The 21528-nt window shown below is 42.4% G+C and overlaps 1 protein-coding gene across 6 annotated transcripts in view; it reads right to left on the reverse strand.

Annotated features, from left to right (window-relative positions):
• LOC118585330 (EGF-like and EMI domain-containing protein 1) overlaps positions 1–20684 on the reverse strand; it is a 739880-nt gene extending 719196 nt beyond the window's left edge. For 2 of the 6 annotated variants that reach the window (XM_036189745.1, XM_036189742.1), the window contains exon 1: positions 20299–20684. In XM_036189745.1, coding sequence (XP_036045638.1) covers positions 20299–20504 — 206 coding nt within the window. In that variant the 5' untranslated portion in view covers positions 20505–20684. Of the gene's footprint in view, positions 1–19568 lie in introns of all 6 variants that reach the window. The other 4 variants (XM_036189748.1, XM_036189744.1, XM_036189746.1 and 1 more) reach the window with 3 other exon arrangements.
• Positions 20685–21528: the final 844 nt, after the last annotated feature.

Below are 21528 nucleotides of genomic sequence, written 5' to 3' on the forward strand. Positions count from 1 at the left end.
TTAAGCTTATGATTAAGCTCTTTCATTTTCTTTAGAACACATAGAACTGAATCCCTCTTGCTATATAGCAACAAATATTCAAATTTTAAATAAACAAATGTAGAGAGTTGCTTAAAGCAACTTTACATTTCATCAACAAATTCTTCCCAAATAAGCAAACATTTTAAAATTTCTAAATTACTGTTTGAAAAGCAGTATGTTCATTAAATATTCTAATGAAAATTTATGGTAAAATTATCTAACACTGGCAGGGGGCAAACTGTCCAAATTTAAATTTTGGGGATCTCAAAAAAAAATACAGTATATAATATGCACACAATTGTTTAGAGAGCCATTCCCAAACCAAACACTTATTTTTTCAGTAAGCTTAAGGATTTTCATAACAAGTATAATAAAATCTATAACAGACTCCTACTATGTCTTGTTAACCTACATAGTGACCAATAAAAACAGTAGCAACAAAAGTAGCTAATAGTGTTTATAGCTTTTAGAATTTTGGTATTATTGGTAAAGGATACTGAAACTACTTTTATTTTGAACATATACTATCAAGTAAACCAGGATACCATCTACATTTAAGAATATTGTCCCCTTAATTCACAATAGCTAGGGAATGGAAACAACCTAACACCCCCTAAAAGATTGAATGGATAATCAAACTGTGGTACATGTACACAATAGAATACTATTTAGTTACAAATAAAAATGAAATCACAGTGCTTGCAGGGAAAGAGCTAGAGCTAGAAAATATTGTATTAAGTCAGGCAACCCAGACCCAGAAAGACAAACACTGCATGTTCTCACTCCTCTGTAGCTCCTGATTCTGAATCTTCAGATCTGAATATATTACCTGGAATAACCACAAAACCAGGACAGTAAAAAGGGACCATTGGGAAGGGGCCTAAAGAGGGGAACAGCAGGATACAGATGACGTGAAGGGAAAATGAAAAAAATGGGTAGGGGGGCTTTAATTGTAGGTAGAGCAAGAAGGTCAGTACAGAAGGAGAGGGACAGAAGATGTACAAATAACACTAAAATTATTTGAAAAATCCTTAAGGGTTCATATTATTTTATATTTACCTAAAATTACATTAATACATGTGAGTGTATGTTCACATATACATTTATCATTTAATATTTAATCTATTATACATAATCTATTGTACACACATTATATATAATATAAATATTTTTATAAAGTTATGATATTTGGGGTGATAAAGCTCTTCTCAAGGGCCACAGGCTATCTAACAAAGACCTAAGCACTAGGCCAGGCATGAGAAACTGTCTTTTGAATTTTTGGTTAGGAGAGTGAGAGACTCCCAAAACAGTGCAAGCTATTGCTGTTGCCCTTGGTTGCCTCCCGGAGGTTGAAGGTAAGTCCCATTTACTGAAGACTCCATGCACTTTGAATACAACACTCAGAAGATTTGAGCTGGATCTGACCTGAAAGTGTCCTTGTGGGCCAGCTTTAAGAATACCAGAAGGTGCTATGGAAGTTGCCAAGAGAGAGAAGTAACAGTATTCTTTCCTGGCTGTGATGCTCATGAACTACAACAATAAGCAGCATGACCAGATACCACTAAAGGTGCAACAGTGGCTCTCAGATCTTTTGTAAAACAAGAACTCTCTAATTGGACTCAAGGCCTGCTCAGTAGAATAAAAACGATGCCTGGTATTGGAAACCTAACCAACTACCCAGGGTTAGTCATGGATCTTAAGAGAACCCACTACTGCCACTTTATAAGACCAACATAATTCCTAACTGCATTCTAAATACTTTTCTTAAACCCACAGAGAAGTGTAGCTATCAGCCTTCATCAAAGCACCTTCACTTCAAAGCAGATAGGGACTATTACAAAAAACTACAACTGCTCAAAATGCAGAGATCAACTGATTGTGGGGTGCCCAGTCATAACAGGTATCCCCACAACACAATTCCTTCACATAAGTCTCAGGGAACATTGAGAAAGAGAGGGAGGAAAGATTGGAACAGCCAGAGAGGCGGGATGTCTGCTGAGAGATTGTCTCAGAAATGGCAAAAATGTTACAACCATGATACCTCAATAGTATGGTTGCCTAAACAATGTCTGACTACATATTTCAAGACGTCATGATATATCATATATATCTCAACTATTTAACCATTTAATGATCAATATAAAGATGTAGAGAGATTGAAAGGGTTGTGTATTTTTGTGAGGTGCAATGAGAAACACCTTGAGTTTCATTAAAGATTAACAGTAGAGTTGCTGTATGACCCAGTGCTCCTGCTTCTGATCATGCATCCAGGAGAGATGTAAGCAAATCAAAAGTAGCACATGGAGGAGATTCTTACATGTCCCCACTCATAACAGCACTCCCCTTAATAACCAAGAGTTGTAAGGAACACAATGTCTATCCGCAGTTGACAGAGACAATGTGGCAAATGCGGGAGTTTTAGTCTAGAGAATACTATCTAGCTTGGAAAGGAAGGCAATCTTACCACATGCTACAACATGGATGAGCCCCTAGACATAAGGCTACAAGAATAATCAGCCAGAAAGAGATAACTCCTGTATGATTCCACTTCTGTGGTGGCTAAATTCATGAAAATAGAAACTAGAATGGTAGTGATCAGGGACTGAGAGAAGAGAGAAACCAAGTATACAATTTAAAGTGTAGATTGCTATATCCAGCAAGACTTGGTTCTAAAACCCTGACTATGGTGGTTTGAATAAGAATGGATACCCCCAGCGGCCCACATATTTGAATGCTTAGTCCTGAGCTATAAGAAAGATTGGGGAAGGACTGGAGGCATGGCCTTGTTGAAGAATGTGTGTCAGCAGGGGTGGGCTTTGAGGTTTCAAAAGTCTCAGTTTCTGCCTGCTGCCTACAGTGCAGAAGTGAGCTCTCGGCTACTGCCCCAGTGCCATGCCTGCCCATCTCCTGTCATGCTCCCCTCTGTGATGTTCACAGACTAACCCTCTGAAACTGTAAGCAAGCCCCAATTACAAATTATCTTCTTCCTTTCCTAAGTTGCCTTGGTCATAGTGTTTTGTCACAGCAATGTCTAAGACAGTGATGACGACGACGAGGGGTGGTGAATAGGTAGGTTTGATTGTCCATGCACTCTGATGGAGATGCACCAAGACCCTCAGCAGCAACCCAGAACCTCAGTGTGTTTACCTTATACAGCTGAGTCAAGTTTCCTATGCACAGCTGAATAAGGTATACTGCTAAATGAGAAGGAAGGTTTAGCAGATTTTGCTGGGGGTCTCTGTAGGGGAGCAGTCTCAGGCTGCCGTCATACCACAGGAGGAGGCTGTGGTTGATGGCTTTGGCATACACTATCAACATTCACACTCACACAAAAATAGAATTTTGCCATTCCTCTGAGCCTCACCTAAGGAAGACCTTGCTATTTCTATGGGTACTGGGGCCCTTGGCATGCCCATGTAAACAAGCCACATTTGCTTAAGGATTCCTTTACCCCTTGAAGTGGACTTTTCTTTTTACAGGATGAAAATGGTCTCCAAGTCTGTCATACAATGATGTTGATAGTCAACACTAACATAAAGTATATGTCCTCTGAGCCAAAACAGATCCCAAAATCATCCAGTGATGACTGTGCCATAAAAGCCCCTTCTTGATGTAAGAAACTTAAATTTACCTTCATCAGCCTTCATTACCAACATCTACAACCTTCCAGACAGCATCAAAAGTTCCAAAACAGAACATCTGGAAATTCATCACAATCTGTGGGCAAAACCCACCAGAACTTCTTACAGAAAGAGTCACACAAATTCTCAACTTCATTCTTCAGGCTCATAAGTGCATAGAAAATATAAGTAACCCCTTACTCTCAGTTATTACTACTTCTGTATCTTCTATGTGTTTAATATTGCCAACTTCAAAATTACAATCAAGCCACAGCATACAAATAGCAATTGACACCAAGACACTACAGTCTTACTGCTTTCTAACATGTGGGTGAAGATTTGAGGGTCCACTGACATTGATCATCACTCTCTTCCAGCTCAGTCTCCCCACAAAAAGTCAAATAATGTTCTCTCTCTGTACCCAGATAATAAAATTCAAACAGTTAACCCTTGATAAAATTGGAATCTAGCTGTAGAAATACTGTGAGGAAAGGGTTGGAGTGACGGCTCAAGCTATAAAGTGGCTGGCACTCAAGCATGAGTTCTTGAGTTTGGTTCCCAGTACACACAAAAGAAGCAGGTCATGGCAGCACATGTTTGTAATCACAATGCTAAAGGGGCAAAGATCAAAGTATCTGCAGGCCCCTGGACAGTCAGTCGATGTTCTAGAATATTATTTTACCTATGTAAAGTATGTTACATTTATTTATGGTGCAGAATAATACTTTAACTGTGCAAAGGTGTGTTAGTTTTGTTTATGCTGCATTTGTTTAATTATGTAAAGATGTTTTGCATTTGTTTCACCTTGCCTGCCTAAGGCACATGATTGGTCTAATAAAGAGCTGAATGGCCAATAGCTAGGCATAGAAAGGAACAGGGGTTGGCAGTCAGAGAGAATAAACAGGAGGAGAAATCTGGGCTTGGAAAAAGAAGGGAAGAAAGAAAGAAGAGGAGAGGGACATGCCCAGGTCAAGAAGCCAGGCAGATGTCAGCCAGGCAGACATAGAGAAGCAGTGAAATTAAGATACACAGAAGTGAGGAAAGTGAAAATCCCCGAGGCAAGGGTAGACAAAAGAGAAATAGGCTAATTCAAGTTAAAAGAGCTAGCCACAACCATGCCTAAGCTAGGCCAAGCATTTGAAACTACTAAGTCTCTGTGTCATGATTTGGGAGCTGGTTCATGGCCCCAAAGAAAAAGACTGGTACAAGCCTAGCCGAATTAGTGAGTAACAGATCAGGGAGAGAGGCAGTTGCAACAACTCAGGTGAACAATAACTGAGGAATAGTCCTCAGGGTTGACCTAGGTTCTCTATGTGCCTATGCAAACATGTGCACCTGAAGGGGTCAGGGGAGGGAGGGGAAAGAGGGAAGGGAGGGGAAGGGAGAGGAAAGAAGGGGAGCGGAGAGGAGAGGGGAAGAGACAAGAGGAGAGTGGGCCATGGAATAAACGTACCTTAAAAGACCCTGGTACCTAGTATTCAGATGAGAGAAAAGGGGGACGCAGAGAGAGCATCCTGATGATACTGGGAAGAAGCAATACAACATTCTACTTTTGAGCATGTCTAGCTGCCAGAGAGAATCCCTCAGGTGTTCAATGAAGCAGAGGGAAAAATGTTTAGAGCCTTTGCAATCACCTCTGGGTCATTAGAATAGAACATAAACTCTCTGGTCCCTTAAATTTTAATGAACCTGAGCCCTTTAAAGGTGGCAACTAGAGCAAGTTTAGCAGTGGAACAATTAAAATGTTAATGGGGCCTCTCCTGTAAATAGATTTCTGAAAGTCAGAGAGTGCTGACAGAGTTGTTTCCTGGCTCACACTTCTGAACTGTCAGTTGAATTTGAGCAAAATTTGCTTTATAAGAAATGCAGAGACTACATCTGTAGGATGTTTCGGCTGCTGCCTACTGTGGTTCCTATATCAAAATTCATTCCAGTACTGCATAACATCCCACAGCTACTCTGTGATCACATAATTGGCCAGTATGCATTGAGTCTTGAGTGCCTACTTGTTTTCTTTCGCACTTAGTGCTGTGGCATATTTAAAGGAAGCCTGAGTTCATTTTTGCTCATCCCAATACATAGAGAGTTCACAAGTTCAGAAGATAGAAAGTGCTTCTCAGCATAAGCCCTGAAATGCATTGGAAAATAAATTTTTGATGTCGGGATACATCATCAGTTTATTCATGCAGAGAATTGTTTTCTTATCTTTTGGACTTTGATAGCTAGTCTAACCAAAATTTGTTTGAACTCCATAAATATATAATAAAAATTTGACTATTATTTTATTATTATTGACTTCTTTTCAGCCCACACTGAGGTATGTTGACAAATAAAACTGTATCTATTTATGGTATATAATGTGATGATTTGAAATAAGTATTTGCTGTGAAATCATCACCACAGTCATCCATCATCTCACCTAGGCACACTGTGTGCATGTGTATGAGAACATGCAATAACCACTCCATCAGCAGATTTCAAGTGCACAGTAGTTTCCTCAGCTACACACACCTAGCTGTACATCTGATCCTCACATGTACTTCTTCTCATAAAACACACCCTTCACAGTGTGACAGAGCATGTGGGGCTTGCAGCTATGAGTCCAGAAGCAAAAACTATTCAAATGGGTTGATTTTTGCTGATCAACTTCCACTACACTAAATCATGGAGACAGTTTCCTTAATAATTCAAAAGAATGAGAGTTAAAGTCTCCTGGGACTGCCTCTTCCCTCAAGAGCATAATGTACTAGAGCTAAGAATTACTGTCACTTCCTAATTAACCATATCAATGAGAAGGAACATTAAACACCACTGAAAACTATCCACTGCAGAGTGACAGAAAACATTTTCCAGATCATAATTTGACAAGCCATATAATTTATACACAGAGAATTGATTCACAGAGTTGCCTAGAAACGTCCTTAAAAATCCCAAGCATGTCTTCAACATTACCACATGGCTATCAGAGTTGTAGGGATTTTTGTTGTTTTTTAAACAAGCTAGAACTCTCCAGGCATCTACAGCAAATACAGATGTCAGTCTACACTGCTAAGATAGACAGATACATCATTAATCCCACCTCAAGTCCTGAAATGTTTCTGAAAAGGATAACTTTTGTGCTGGACATTAGCACTTGTCTTGGAAGAGATGGAGAAGGCATTGGAGTCCATCTATAGCAAAGGTTCCAGGGACATAAGTTATGCAGTGCATTTAGGAACCCTGGGATGTGCTGGCGGGAATAGAATTGTGTGTGTGTAGAGACAAAGTCAAAGATACTAGTGTAGTGTGTGTTTCCCAGACAGTATTTCCCTTCCACAGCCACCAACACCTTGCCTTGCATGTTCTTCCTACTCACATCAGTGAATGTTCATCTAACCCATCCCATCTCCCCTTCCAATGCCAAGATGATGATTTCCAGAGCTTCCTCTAGTGAATTTGGTTCCTTTCTAACATCAGTAATGCTAGCCCTTAACTCTTTCATAGTATCTAAGTACCCTGTACTAATATTTACTGATGAATCTCCTAGAGACTATCTCACTTACCTCTATAATCTCTGCAGATCCAAGAAGAATGCCGTGATGGGTGTGGACTGACAAGTTATGCTGGAGTAGTTTGAAAGGACATTCTTTGCTGAAACTTCTAGCCAGGGAACTAACTAGTGGACTGATGGAGGCAAACAGAGGATGAATGCCTGGTCAAGCAAGATGCACAGAAGGGTGCTCTGCAGGAGCTTCCACTCTTAGTCACCATGACCTTAAATGATGCCCATAGGAGGAACATTCTCTATTAGATCAACACACTTCCACTGGGTCTATGCAGGCAGTTCTGAGTCTGATTTTCCAAGAGTGGCACTCCCTGTGCATTTACAAGTTCCTACTTTACACAACTTCTCTGAGGCCTTCTGCAATCTTCTCAATAGTTTCTTGACTTCCTCTGTAGGTTTTTGCCCCCTGCCCTCTCTGTCTGTTGGAATGTTTGGGTTTCCTTTCTTGCTGATGCTTTCTCCTCACCTGTCTCTCCATACCAACATCAAGCTGTAGCTCCAGTCCAGACCACACTCCTGACTCTTTTCCTCGGATCTTCCCCAGGAGCCCACGGCTGGGACCTCAGGGCACACAAGACCCACATGCGCACTCTAGAATGCCTCTTTTCTCATTGTGTTTCCTGAGTTCCCAGTTTCTCTCCTTGTGTTTCCAGAGTTCCCAGTTTCCTTAGCCTCTTTCTCCCCAGCTCACATTCCCATTAACTCCTCCTGAGGCTGGTCCTTCCAGTCTGCTCCTTTTATCTTCAGCTATAGTTCCTGGTTTTAGCATGCCGCTTCTCCCTAGACTGTGGACAGAAGCTCCCAATTGGACTCCATGACTCTGGATTCATTTCTAACCCATTCATCCCCAAGACGCCAATGCGACTAGATTATGTTTCTGTTTTGAGTTCATGTATTCTTGGCCATGGGACTAAGAAGCTGAGGTGGGCAGCATATCAAAATAAATGTTTACTTAGGATGAATGCACACTGTTTCCCAGCTATTCCATAGCAGTGTCCAAAGCCTTCCTGAGCTGTCCCATCTGACCTGACCTAGACTCCTCCTTTGTTTGGCTATACAGTTTACCACCCCAGATGTACTATTGGGAGAGTTAACTATCTTACAGTTTCATAAGGGAAGGTCTTGCCTCCATTTCTTCTTCTCATCCGTTTGACACAACCATCAGCCCCTCACACCCAGCGCACCTTTTCTCAAGAAGCTTGTGAAGGATAATCAGCTCCTGCAAACCTTCCTGAAAGACCTGCCCTCTTTCTTCCTCCCACTGGGCTGGAAGTATACATGGGTAGTCTTTGATTGTTGGTTTGTGTCCCTCCAAATCTTACTTGAGTCTGAATAAATGTTTGCTGAGCAAATTAATAAGAACAGAAAAACCAACCACTTGTAAAGGAATCAAGTGAGTAATTTGATTTCTGTATCAAAGTAAAAACCAAAAACAAAACAAAAAAAGACCAACACTGGAGTCTGGACAGGAGCTCTGAGGTAAGCTCACTAAATCCATTCTCATCTAGTCCCGATGTGAACATGCTCATAACCAAAGGGCTGGATTCAATGGAGGAGGAGAAAACTAGCCTTACACCTTAGAAAAGTGTGCACTGTTAGGATACGGCAGAAAAACATTAAGAGTGCTCTGAGTTGGCTTTTCCAGGTCTCTAGTACTCCCCTTAAAGCTTAGAGGGCATAGAGATGTAGGTGGGTGGAGCTCAGAGGGAGAACGCCTGCCTCACCTACATGAAGCTGAAGCCCTGGACTCCATTCCTGGGATGAAAATAATAAGAACAAAAATGAACTAATGGTATTGACAGCTTGCTCACCTTCTGGGAGGGTGTTTTTACAACGAACAGCCTCAGAATAAGGATGGAACATGTCCTGCTAGAGCTGGGGCAGAGTCCTCTAAGAATTAAAACCAAGACCATTTCCCAGTTAGCAAGGGTTAGCAGGTCTGTGAACAGGCTCTTTACAATGCTGTGGCGCCCTCAAGTTGGAGGCTTCTCAGCTTCAACTCTATGCAGTGCCTCCTGGGCTGCTTCTTGCTGTTGGCACAGAACTGAGGGGAGGGGTTAGTGATGCAGACACTCCCTTTGTGTTGTCTGCACTGGAGGACTGACAGGGAATCTCTCTTAACTGAGGAATCTGTCTTCCCTCAGGAACTAAAAGCTGTGGTGAACTAACTTGTTAGCTTATGAGCAGAGTAAAATCACAGACCGTTCATAAGGGGACTGAAGAGAAATCTAAAACACAAAATTTCAAAAGACAAGTGTTAAGCCAGGCAGTGGTGGCACACGCCTTTAATCCCAGCACTCAGGAGGCAGAGCCAGGCGGATCTCTGTGAGTTCAAGCCCAGCCTGGTCTCCAAAGCAAGTCTCAGGAAAGGTGCAAAGCTATACAGAGAAACCCTGTCTCGAAAAACCAAAAAAAAAAAAAAAGACAAGTGTTTAACAAATGAACAAATGTTAATGGAATTGAATAATGCCAGAATAAAAGTCCTTGTGTACAGGAGGGTAAGTAGGAGCCCCAATTTCAGACCCAGACTAGATTCCAGTCCTAACTCCTTCTGAGTTAACTATCTGAGCCTTCTCTGGGGCTTCAGATCCTTATATGCACTTTCTTCAGAAAACATAACTTCCTTATCATAACATATGCACTCAACTATTATCTTCTAATACGATTTTTGTGGGGACTAACAGAACTAAAATAAATAAAGAACATAATTTGTTCCTGGCATGTGATAAATACCTAAGACCTTTACAATAATCAGTTTTTAATGAAAGAAAACAGTTACTAAAGACTTACTTTTGTAAAGTATACACACACACACACACACACACACACACACATATATATATAAAATGAAAGTGAGAAGCACATATACATATGCAAGCATATATGTATTATAAACCCACATTTATTCCTAATTCCACTATTGAAAAGAGACGAAACCTTTCATTTGTAACAGAGCGGCTGGGACTGGAGATGATTACGTTAATGAAATGATCCAGACACAGAAATACAGATTTTGCTTGGTTCACAGCACATGTGGAAATGAAAAGTGTTGGTTTCCTAGCCATTTACCACACCGTGGTGATGACCAGAAGCTGACGGGAGGAGAGACAGCAGAGAAGGGTGGACAGTCAACAATAAGTCCTACGTACAAACAGAAGGAGCGAAACATTTTGTTCTGCCGCTTCATAGAGAAAGTGTGTGTAGGGCCAGAGGAAGCCCTGAGTGAGTGACCTCCTGCATCAACGTGTGTTTAAACATGAGCATAGACTCTTGAGGACTCCAGGACCAACTGGCCCCTGGTATATTGACAAAGCCATTCCCCATATGGGACAGGCTCAAGAGGGAGGAAAGAGTTCCTCAGGCAGCCCCAGGAGGGGTGCTCATGAACAACTGGCCATGTGTACAAAGACTAGCAAGTGAAGTTTCCTCCTCTAGGATGTTTCCAGCCTGAGATGGCTGCCTACAGAGATCTCCTCCCCAGACTAGCTAGCCCCTCCCCATGTGCTGGACCTAATAAAAATGAGGGGGTTCCCAGTTTGTGGTGGAGTGGTTACAGCATCCCACCTGATCTCACTTCAGAACGTGTCCCTGTGTGTGTCTTTTCTAAATCCCTTTACACCCCTAGCCAGGATTCTGGGACCCAAGGTGTGTAGGTCACAGCAAGTGTAGATTATAATAATGTGTGGTACATATGTATTATATTTAGTTAAGGCTAGAAGAAAGGATTTTAAATGTTTTAAATACAAAAGGTAATGGGTCTGGAAAGAACTCAGTAAATAAAGTGCTTGCCTTTCCAGAACCCACAAAAAGTGGGGTTCGGGGGAAGCCAGGCATGGTGGTATGTGTTTGCAATCCCAGTGTGGGACAAATGGAGACAGATAGATCCTGGAGGCTCATTGATTAACCAGCCTAACCCACCTGGCAAATCTCAGGCTATTGAGAAAAACTGTCTTTAAAAAAGTAAAAAGAAAAAAAGGCAATGACTGAGGAATGATACTCAAGGTTGTCCTCTGGCAGATATATACACTAGCACAAACACATGCATGCATACACACAAAAACACACACACTTAAGGTGAATGAATGGCTAAAGACATACACAGGGTTATCTAAGTTTAAACATCATACAGTGTATACAGGTGTCAAATACCCCACAGTGGCCCTCAATACACTGATACACACAATATGTATCAATTAAAGTAAATCTAATTTTAAAATTAAATTATATATAATATAGTATATTATATATAAAAAGTTAAAGTATATGAAAGACCATAAGCTGACCATAATGTTGTGTGTGGACAGGTAGTCAGCTGGGCTCCATGTAAAAACCGGAATAAGAGCTGCACAAAAGGTATTTCAGTGCTGCTGTTTATAGCATTTGGCAACTGAGGAAATATAAAACTTAAATTACTCATAAGTTACCATAGAAAAGGGCTTGCTACAACCATGGCACCTTAGGCTCACAAATAACAAGAAAACAAATGAGAAGAAAAGTCTTTTTAAAGAAAGTTTTCAGGTATACTAAAGGAGAAGTTAGGCAAAGCACCCAAAAAGGTAGGAGGCAGAGATGAGTAGATGGCCGGTGGCATTCTGAGCTGAACCCCATGGACATGATCAGCATCTAGCACAAAATGCAAGTTTGTAGTTCCACAGAGCCTGCAGCCAGCTGTAGAGGTAGGGTTGATGTCAGAATAGAGTACAAGATGGGAACTGGTAGGAAGAAAGGCAGGAGAAATGACGTGGCCAGCAGGGAGAGACCATGCAGATGGCACTGGGAATACAAAGGAAAAGGTAAAGCTATAGAAAAGCAGAAACAGAAAGAGCTAACAACGTCACATGCTACAGAAAGTGAGGATGGGTATATACAAAGAAGGCTCTGAGAAGGATCCACAGCAGAGGAGACCAGCCCACAATAAATTAATTGATAAATTATATTTAAAAAATCAAGTTATGGGAAGATAGCTCAGGGCAAAGTGAGTTCAGTTCCCAGCATCATATAAAAGTAAGAGAAAGCAGCTAATGGCTGTAATCCTCGTGCTCTCGAAGAAGAAACAGGAGGGTCCCTGGGGCTTACTGATGAGTCAACATAACCTAAACTGTGAGTTCCAGTTTGAGTGAGAGATTTTGTTTCAAATAACAAAAAACAAAAACAAACAAACAGGCAAAAACCCAGACAGGTTTGACCAATGGACTAAAGTAGAGGACCTGGAAATAAACATACAAAACTATGGCCACCTAATTTTGGACAAAGTGGGCAAAAACATACATTAGAAATATAGGCTATTTACAAATGATATACACAAAGCTGGATATTCACCTACAGAAAAATGAAATTGAGTTAATATCTTTCACCTTGTAGAAAAAATCAATAAAAATTGATAAAATACCTTAATTATAACCTGAAATACTGGAATTTCTAGAAGAAAAAATAAGGAATATTCTTGAAGGCTCTGGAGTAGGCAAGAACTTTCTGAAAAGAATTTCAGTAGTGCAGAAATGAGTACCAGTTATCAACAGATGGGGCAACATGAAATTAAAATTCTTCTGTTCAGTAAAGGACACCATCGTCAGAGCACAGAGCCCACAGAATGGGAAAAAAATCATTATTAGCTACATTCAAAGGAGGACTAACAGATGTTACAAAAAAAACTTCAGAAAGCAGATATCAAGGAAATAAAACTTCCAATCAACAAATGGCCTAATGAGTCGAACACACAGCTTTGAAGGGTGTGTGTGTGGGGGGGGGTCATTATAAGTGACCAACAGCTATTTTAAAAAGTGTTCAACATTCCTAATCATGAAGGAAAAGTAAACTACTTAGAGATACCAGAGGAACCTTTATACACTGCTATGAGGAATAAAAATTAACACATCTGTCTCAGTTGGAGCTACTGTTGCTGTGATGAAACACCATGACAGAACAATATGAGGAGGAAAGGGGTTATTTGGTTGATACTTGCCCATCATCGTCCATCACTAAAGGAAGTCAAGACAGGAACTCAAACACAGCAGAAGCATGGAGGCAGGAACTGATGCAGAGACCATAGAGGGTACTGCTTAGTGGCTTGATCCACATGGTTTGCTCAGCCTGCTTTCATATAGAACTCAGGTCCACCAGCCTAAGCATGGCATGATCCACAATGGGTTGGGTCCTTCCTCATCAATCATTCGTTAAGAAAATATCCTACAGGCTTGCCTGCAGCTGGATTTTATAGAGGCATTTTTCCAATTGAAGTTCCCCCCTCTCAAATTACTTCATCTGTGTCAAGTTGACATAAAACCATCCAGCACATCATCCATGTAAAAATTAGTATGGATTTCCTCAAAAATTAAAACCAGAATTACCATATGACCCAGCTGTTCTATTCCTGGGCACATACCCAGAGAACTTTGTACCCTATTATCTTAGTTAGGGTTTCTACTGCTGTAAAGAGACACCATGACCATAGCAACTCTTATAAATGAAAATATTTAATTGAGGGGCTCTCTTATAATTTCAGAGGATCAGTCTTTATCATCATGGCAGCTTGCAGGCGATGTACTAGAACTGAGAGTCCTACACCTTGACTCAGAGACAATAGGAAGTCGACTGACTCACTGGGTGCAATTCCAAGCATAGGAAATCTCAAAGCCCACCCCCACAGTGACATACTTCCTCCAACAAGGCTATACCCACTACAACAAAGCCACACCCTAATAGTGCCACTCCCTTTGAGGGGCCATTTCTTTTTTCAGACCACCACACCTATGATATATATATTTACACATTCATGTTTATTGTTCTTGTATTTACTACAGCAAGGAAACAGAGCCAATATTGATGTCATAAACAGATAATTAGGTAATGAAAATCTGGAACATGTTCTAAATGGAATATTATTTAGCTGTTAAGAAAAATGAAATCACTAAATTAAAAAAAATGATAGATTTAGAGAGTGTGACTTTAAGTGAGGTCACTCGATCTCAAAAAGAAAAAAGAATAATGTTCTGTTGCATATGTAGATCCTAGCCTACAACTGTCTATACATGTGTGTATGTAAACAAATGTGGTTACAATACAGAGGAAGGACAAGATGCGTGGGAAGGACACACGCAAGTCATAAATGGGATACAGAGCAATCATTTCAAGTTTTAACTCTGTGGTAGTCATTTTTTGTGTATGGTGGTTAAGTGCATAAACATGTAACTGATAGTGAAGGTGTAAAACCCTAGGTGAAGCCCATAGCTTCAGAATGCCCACTCTAACTGTATGGACATCCATGGAGTGTTTGTTATTTGTAAATTCATCCTTCTTTAAATTAAGGTGCCGAATGATAGGAGACAACCAGAGTTATCCTCTGGCTACACACTCATGAGCATGCATGTATATGCACAAACAAAGGAAGAGATGGAGACAGAGGAGAGGGACAAGGAGAAGGATAAAGAAGCATCAATGAGCTTTCTTTAAGACATTAAAGGGAAGGTAAAGAAACAGGGTCAAGACAGGTCAACAGACAAGACAGACTACAGACAGAAAACAGAACAGCGTTTGTGAATGGAAAGCAAGGGTGCAAACAAAAAAGCCACAGTAAGAAGAGAGGATGTAGAGAAAATATACCAGGAAGCCCCTGAAGCATCAAAGCAAGGGTGCCATGGACAGGAATAAGAGATGAAAGAAGAAAGGGTTAAACATGGGGACACTGAAACAGAGGACAGAAACCAGGTGCGAATGTGCCTAATGCCAATATTAGCAGTAAAGCATGGGTTGCCAAAGCTGTAAGGCAAATGTCTGGGTCCAGTTGGTGGGGTAGCAGAAAACAACTTTTGCTAAATATAAATAAACAGATTTAGATCTCAGGGGAAGATCAGAATGGGTAGAGCTTGAACATAGTGAATGGAATTGAAAATAGCGGAGGAACCACCAGCGAGCATGGTAAACAGAAACCCGGCTCTAAAGACAGGACTCAAAGGTGACCCCACTGCTCCTCAGCCACAAAACTTCAGACATGTTCTAAATTCCACCCATTTTGGCTCCAGGTTTCCACGTCAGCTCTAGGAGCCTGGACCACATTTGTGCACAAGTCTGTAGTAGGGAGAGATTGTATTATGGTTTGTACATAAAGGATCCTCTCAGAAGGTTTATCGAAATTGCATGCTCAGCAGTGCCCATGTAGAAACGTGATTGGCACCTGAGGACAATGACCTAGTCAATAGCTAAATCCCTGATAAAATCCCAACTTAATAGCATCAATGGAAGGTGGTGATCAGTTGAAGGAAGTAGGTCATAGGGCACACCCTGGAAAGATAGCTAGTTCTCACGATAGCCCACGCTCCCAACCCCCAATCCCCACCTCTTGTCCACACTAAGGTAGGCAACTTTGCTCTGTCACACTGTTAGCCATGGTAATCTGTCTCACCACAGCCCATAAACAGCAAAACAAACCAGTCATGGACTGAAAACTTAGTATGAGCCAGGCAAACTCTTCTTCCTTTACTATTTACATAGGTATTTTCTCACTGCACAGCAAAACCTCTAACACATGTGGATGCAAAGGCTATGTGCCACGTTTTGAATTCTATGTCAGAACTACCTATGTGAGATGCCCATATTAGAGCATGGATGTGAGATGTCCCATACAGTTTAGAAGACTGCCTGGTCACACATCGACCTTGTCTTCTTAAAGTCTCCCCACCCAGATGCTAGACAAACAATATCCCAATGTCTGAGAACTTAGGTGACTAGCTCTACTTTTTTGTTTTGTTTTGATTTTTTTTTTCAGGACAGGTTCTCTCTGTGGTTTCAGTGCCTGTTCTGAATCTCACTCTGAGCCTCCCAAGTGCTGGTACCACCACTGCCTACCTTGGCTAGCTCTATCTTAATTCTGTCCTGATCGCTACAGTACCTCCATGTTGAGGTACTGTGAACCCTGAGTTTGCATTTGCATTAATTAAATAAAATTAACCTTATATCAGAAGGCTGAGATAGCAACTAGTTGACAGAAAGTAATCACAGCACCAGGGAGCACCTGGGAAAGATAGAGACCATGGAAGTATTAAGGAAAGGGCTTTGAGTGTCGAGGCTTTCTCTGTTCTGATGGATCAGAAGGACATAGTGCTTTGGGGAAGACAGATGCTATGGAGATGGAGACGTGGGGAGTCGGACATACAGAATAAAAGAAATGTAAAAAGCCACATGGCAAAACATAGATTAATAAAAGCAGGATAATTTAAGTTATAAGAGCTAGTGGGACAAGCCTAAGCTAAGGCTGAGCTTTCATAATTATGAAATTAATAAGAAGTCTCCACACCATTATTTGGGAGCTGGCTGGTGGGACAGAGAAAGACTCATTACACCTCTATGTTCACTATTTTCATCTCAGTGTTATGCAAGTCTTCACAAAAGTACATCACAAATGCTATATTTTAATTTAACTATCCTTTGATGCCTCAACAATCTGGGTGGAGTTTATCTACTCCTCCTGTTTAATCCTGTGAAAATCGTGTTCAGAGTACCATTAACATACATAAACTCATCAATATCCCCTTATCAAAATGTCAGCACTCCTGAGGCTGAAGCAGGAGGATTACTGAGAGTCCAAGGCCGGCCAAGTCTGTGGCATGATTAGTCTATCAAACAAACAAGCAAGCAAACAGAAAGCCTTAAGGCCATCACTAAGCAGCAGTCAGGAATTTCTCATGGAAAGGCTTCAGTAAGCAAAAAGAATTCAGAACTTCCTGGTAAGTTCTATCACACACATCATGGGACAGTTGGCACTCAAATGGAGCACTGATGCCCACCGAACCCAGAGTTGTTACAACCCAGAAGAGGTGCCCGAAGTGTCTTGACATCCCCTAGATTGAAAATATCAGCTTCAATCCCACTGAGAAGAAAGGGAAATTAAAACAAACTTCATAAAAACAGCCTAGGCCTGGATGTTCTGGAATAGTTAAACCCCAACTCTGGAACTAGGTATGGTGTGGTGGTAGAAGCATGCTTGTAATCTCAGTACTTGGGAGGTAGAGGGAGGAGAATCAGAAGTTCAAGAACACTTTCAGCTACATAGTGGGTGAGATCAAGTCTAGCAAGGGCTGCATGTGACTCCTTGTCAAAAACAGAAAGAAAAAGAAGAAAGGACAGGAAGAGCCCCAGCTCTGCAGTGAACATATCTGGGTTCATATCTGGCAATGCAGATCTCCACTCAGCCATGCCTCTTCCCCACTCATGGGCATGGAAGAACTGCCCATCTCACTCATGACACCGGTATTTGCAAAGTAGCTAGAAGTCATCTGGTGTCTAAGTAGGAATCCAAAGGAGTTAGCTATTAGCTGTGGTTTGTGATAACTACTCACACAATGAGTCCTTCAGTGGAGTGCTGATTTTCTGAATCAGTCTCACATTAGTCATCCAAAGCTTCTAAACTGTGATCAAACAAAATCATCGTGAGAATGGGGAAATCCATGGCACCCATCTTTTGTCTCATTAATACATTTTCTAAATGATTTTCCCTTCTAAGAAATACAATCATAGATGTGACATGTATTTAAATCTGACTTTTGTGAGCTGCTCATTTTCATTTGATCTTCTAAGACAAGCTACACATAACTCTTCACTACACTGATGACCTGTAAGTGTGGGTCAATCAGATGGCATACTTTCATCAGAAGCCTGTCTCCAGAAGTAATAGACTCAGATGAGATGACAATCTCAGGAAGAATTCTCTCGCATTTAACAAACAGGCAAGTGTGTGGTAGTCAAGTGCTGTATGTGTATTCCACATGCCAAGAATTGCAATAATAATAATAATAATAATATAAAAAAGCCTGGCAATAGATCCCACTATGTGTGAACTCCGGCACCAGAGAGAACTACAAACAAATGACTGGACTTCCCCTACCATAAATAACTAAAAATCATCAGAGTGACTTCAGCAATTCCTTGAGAAACACATCTCTATTAAATCTTTCAAGAATTTATATTAGTTTTAATATCTGGCTTCACGTCAGCTGGTATATAAATGAGCTACAATTCTTTTTTTTTTATTGCAATATCATCATTCTAGGCCAAGTCAACACTGAAAGGGGATGAACACTGTCATGTAAGAGTGGAGTGTGTCTTCCCACTGGGGTTGTTCAGTCCAGCGTACACGGGGAAATGGGACAAGGAAACCTGGGGCTCATTTTAACAGTATTACCACTAAAGCGACTTTGCTCTAAAGCATTATAAGATGAAGGCTTTCACAGGCACAGGTTACCCAGAGTGATGTTTTCCGAGATAAAAGAAAGAGTCTAAATTCACCTCTTCAAAGAAAACAATGCAAATCTTATCAATTCCAGAGAAATCAAACTCACAGCAATTCCTCGAATTTCAGAAGAATACACCTTTAGCCACTATGTAGTCAAAATTGTGAAATACAGTGTCACCCTGGACCTGTTCATAGTTCATTACCTGTGCAGTAACCAGGTAGCAGACTGAATTTCACAGATGATGAAATATTGAAACATAACGTGAGCCCCCAAACCGTATTTTTCTTACAGGAAGAAGTAAAGCTGGGGAAAGGTATGAGTGGCTTTTCTCTAACCCACTTTTTCTATTGTATACTAATTCATATTTCAGAAAAGCAAAGAAGAGGGGCTGCAGAAATGGTCAAAGGACTCTGCTGTCTGCTCATTACTGCCCAAGAGCAGAAGAGGAAAAGAAGAGTCAGAGCCCGCTTTCTCCAGTGGACTGATGTAAAGTAAGACCTAGCAAAAACTTCTCAGTTTAGTAGACCATGCTGTAGGACTTCTCAGAACTCCTCCCAGTGCTCCACACGGTGACCAAGAACAGACATTCCCAGTCTTACTCACTTCTAAGGAAGAAGGAATCCCCCCTGTGCCCCTTCCTGCTAACTCTCCAACTAACCACACAAGTGCCTCTCTCCTGGGCGCGACATAAGTATTGCTGGCTCCTTGCCTATCTCATCAGATCCTTGAAATAACCCATTCTTTGGACTTCATCATATCTCCACCAAAGCGGGGGGACTGTGCAGAAACACATTAGATTCTTTTTTTAAGAAGTCAAGATAATTCCCTTTCGACGGGCTTTCAACTCCCCAAATATGAAAATATACACTCAAACTTGGGGGGGTCGTCTGTCGGGTGCTTGGAAAATATTAGGTAGAAATATCAGGGTCCATTCAGTAACAGTAGTTCTGCTGGGCGGCGGCGCTCCCTGAGGTCTAGTCTATGATAATGTTCCCACCCGTACTCAGTTAAGGACATCCTCAAGTTCTCACGCCTAGTGCATCGTAGCACCCCATCCCTCCATTGCTTCGCTGAGAGACCTGGTCTCTACCTCTCCGTGGTGTAGCTCGAGTAGGGCAGGGGCGCACAGACCTAAGCTAGCTGTCAGGCTCCACTTACATGCCGGGCTGGAGCTGCAGGGCGCTTCCTGGTGGCCAGTGGTCCGCCGCCCAGAGGCAGAAGCACCAGAACCACAGTGGGGAGGTCATCTCGGTGATGCTGAGCTAGCGGGACCACCGCCCCAACTGCGCGCGGTGCGCCGCTCGGAATCTTCAAGTCCGAATCCCGCGCAGAAGTTGGGCTCGCCAGGCAGAAGTTGCAAGTGCCGCCTCGCTCTTGAGGACCGCGGACGTGCGTCTTGCTTCGAAGGGTGCGGCAGCAGCTCGACCCCAGCGGGCGACACAGGCAACAGAGAGCGAGCGCTAGTTGTGGCCGGCCAAGCCAACCCCAGGCGCTGTAGCCCAAGAGCTGCACAGCCCCTGCATTACCCGAGACAACTAGAGACCAGCGAGCATAGCGGTCCTGCAGCCCCCGCAGCCCTGGTGCCATGGCAACGCGCTCGCCGCCCTCTGGCCCCAGCCCCTCCGGAGCGCTTAAAGAGACAGCCCCCTGGCCACCACGCGCTCCTTGCGCTGCAGGGCGGCCCCCGCCCCCGCGCCCTCTTCACCCTCTCTTCTCCAAGGGGCGCTGGGCGGTGGCTGGTGAAGCATCTGGCACCTCATATCATGTTCTTCCACCAATAATCCACACAACTCTACTCCCAACCTCTTCCTCCAAATCCTTTGAGCATCCTCCGCCCCAAGCCAACAAAGATGCTAAGCAGTGCCGGCTTTCTCCCTCCAACACCAACCTGCTTAGGACCAACCAGCTGCGCATCTGCCACCAGCGGAGAGCAAAAGGAAGCTGACTTTTGATTCCCTCTCGCTCAGCTCCCTCCCACCTGGAGGCTGTGAGGACAGTCTGAGCACAGCTCTGGGGGAGGTAAGCTTGAAGTAGGAAAGGAATTGCAATTGACCGAGTCCAGTCTGCTGCCAAATCGACAGTTGCTGTACACATCGCTGGCGCATCCAGAAGTCCTGGATATTTAAAATGAGATAATCTCCCTCCGCTCTATTTGGCCACCATCTCACTCATTTTAGGCACCAAGAGTTTTAAGAGCGGCCGGCTCTTCTCCAAATCTAGTCCCTCCTTCCTTCAAACCAGCTCTGAGTGCCTAAAATCCGCAGAGCAACCTCCAATTGCTAGCCCCAGTGGTGGTCCTTCCAGAAGGGAACAGCGTCTGCTCAAATTGGGAAGCTTAGGCTGTGGAACTAGCCCACGCTGCCAGGGATGCTCAGCCAAGAGCAGAACCGAGCAGTAGGCAGTAGCTTCGGCTGGAGGCTATGCCTCTGCCCGGCGCCAGCTGCTGTCTGGAAGGCCACAAGCCTCTGGGAGTGTGTTTTGTGAAAATAAAAATCTATGGCGCGCCATGCCCTCCAACAAGGACAGCCCAGGCTTGGGAGCCATCATCTGCGGTTTAACACCCGGCCCCCCAAGTGCGAAGCAATCGGCAGGGGGATAACTTTTGCCTTTTGCTTTTATTCCTAAACTTAAAAAAGTGTCTCTCCAGAGAGTTGTTCCTTGTCAAATACTTAAAGTGGTACTATCTGGTTCCCTCACTCGTAGAAGCCCTAAAAGAATCTTTCTTAAAAGATGGTTTGGATTCCCTTTTGCCCTCCATGGGTGAATTAATCACCTACTTCTTAGACCCCATCTTTCAAACCAATGTTCCTTTATTACTTTCAGCTTTTCTGACACGGAGAAAACAACTGGGCATTTCCACAGGGACTGGAGGATGCTGTTGAGATGTCTTTGAAAAGAAAATAAAGGGTCTGTGAAAGGAAGAATCAGACCTGCAGTCTTTAGAACTTCTTTTAACTGTACTCCTTGATTTTGAGTTGGACTTCTTGCAGTATCTTCTATTTATCTTAGACTCATCTATCGTTATATATTCATTCTTTAAGTTAAACCTGTGTGTGTGTGTCTGTCTGTCTGTCTGTCTTCTTTATTGAGCTAAACTTGTGGACAAATTTTAAAATTG

The sequence above is a fragment of the Onychomys torridus genome, chromosome 6 (assembly GCF_903995425.1).
Source record: "Onychomys torridus chromosome 6, mOncTor1.1, whole genome shotgun sequence".
Classification (NCBI taxonomy): Eukaryota; Metazoa; Chordata; class Mammalia; order Rodentia; family Cricetidae; genus Onychomys; species Onychomys torridus.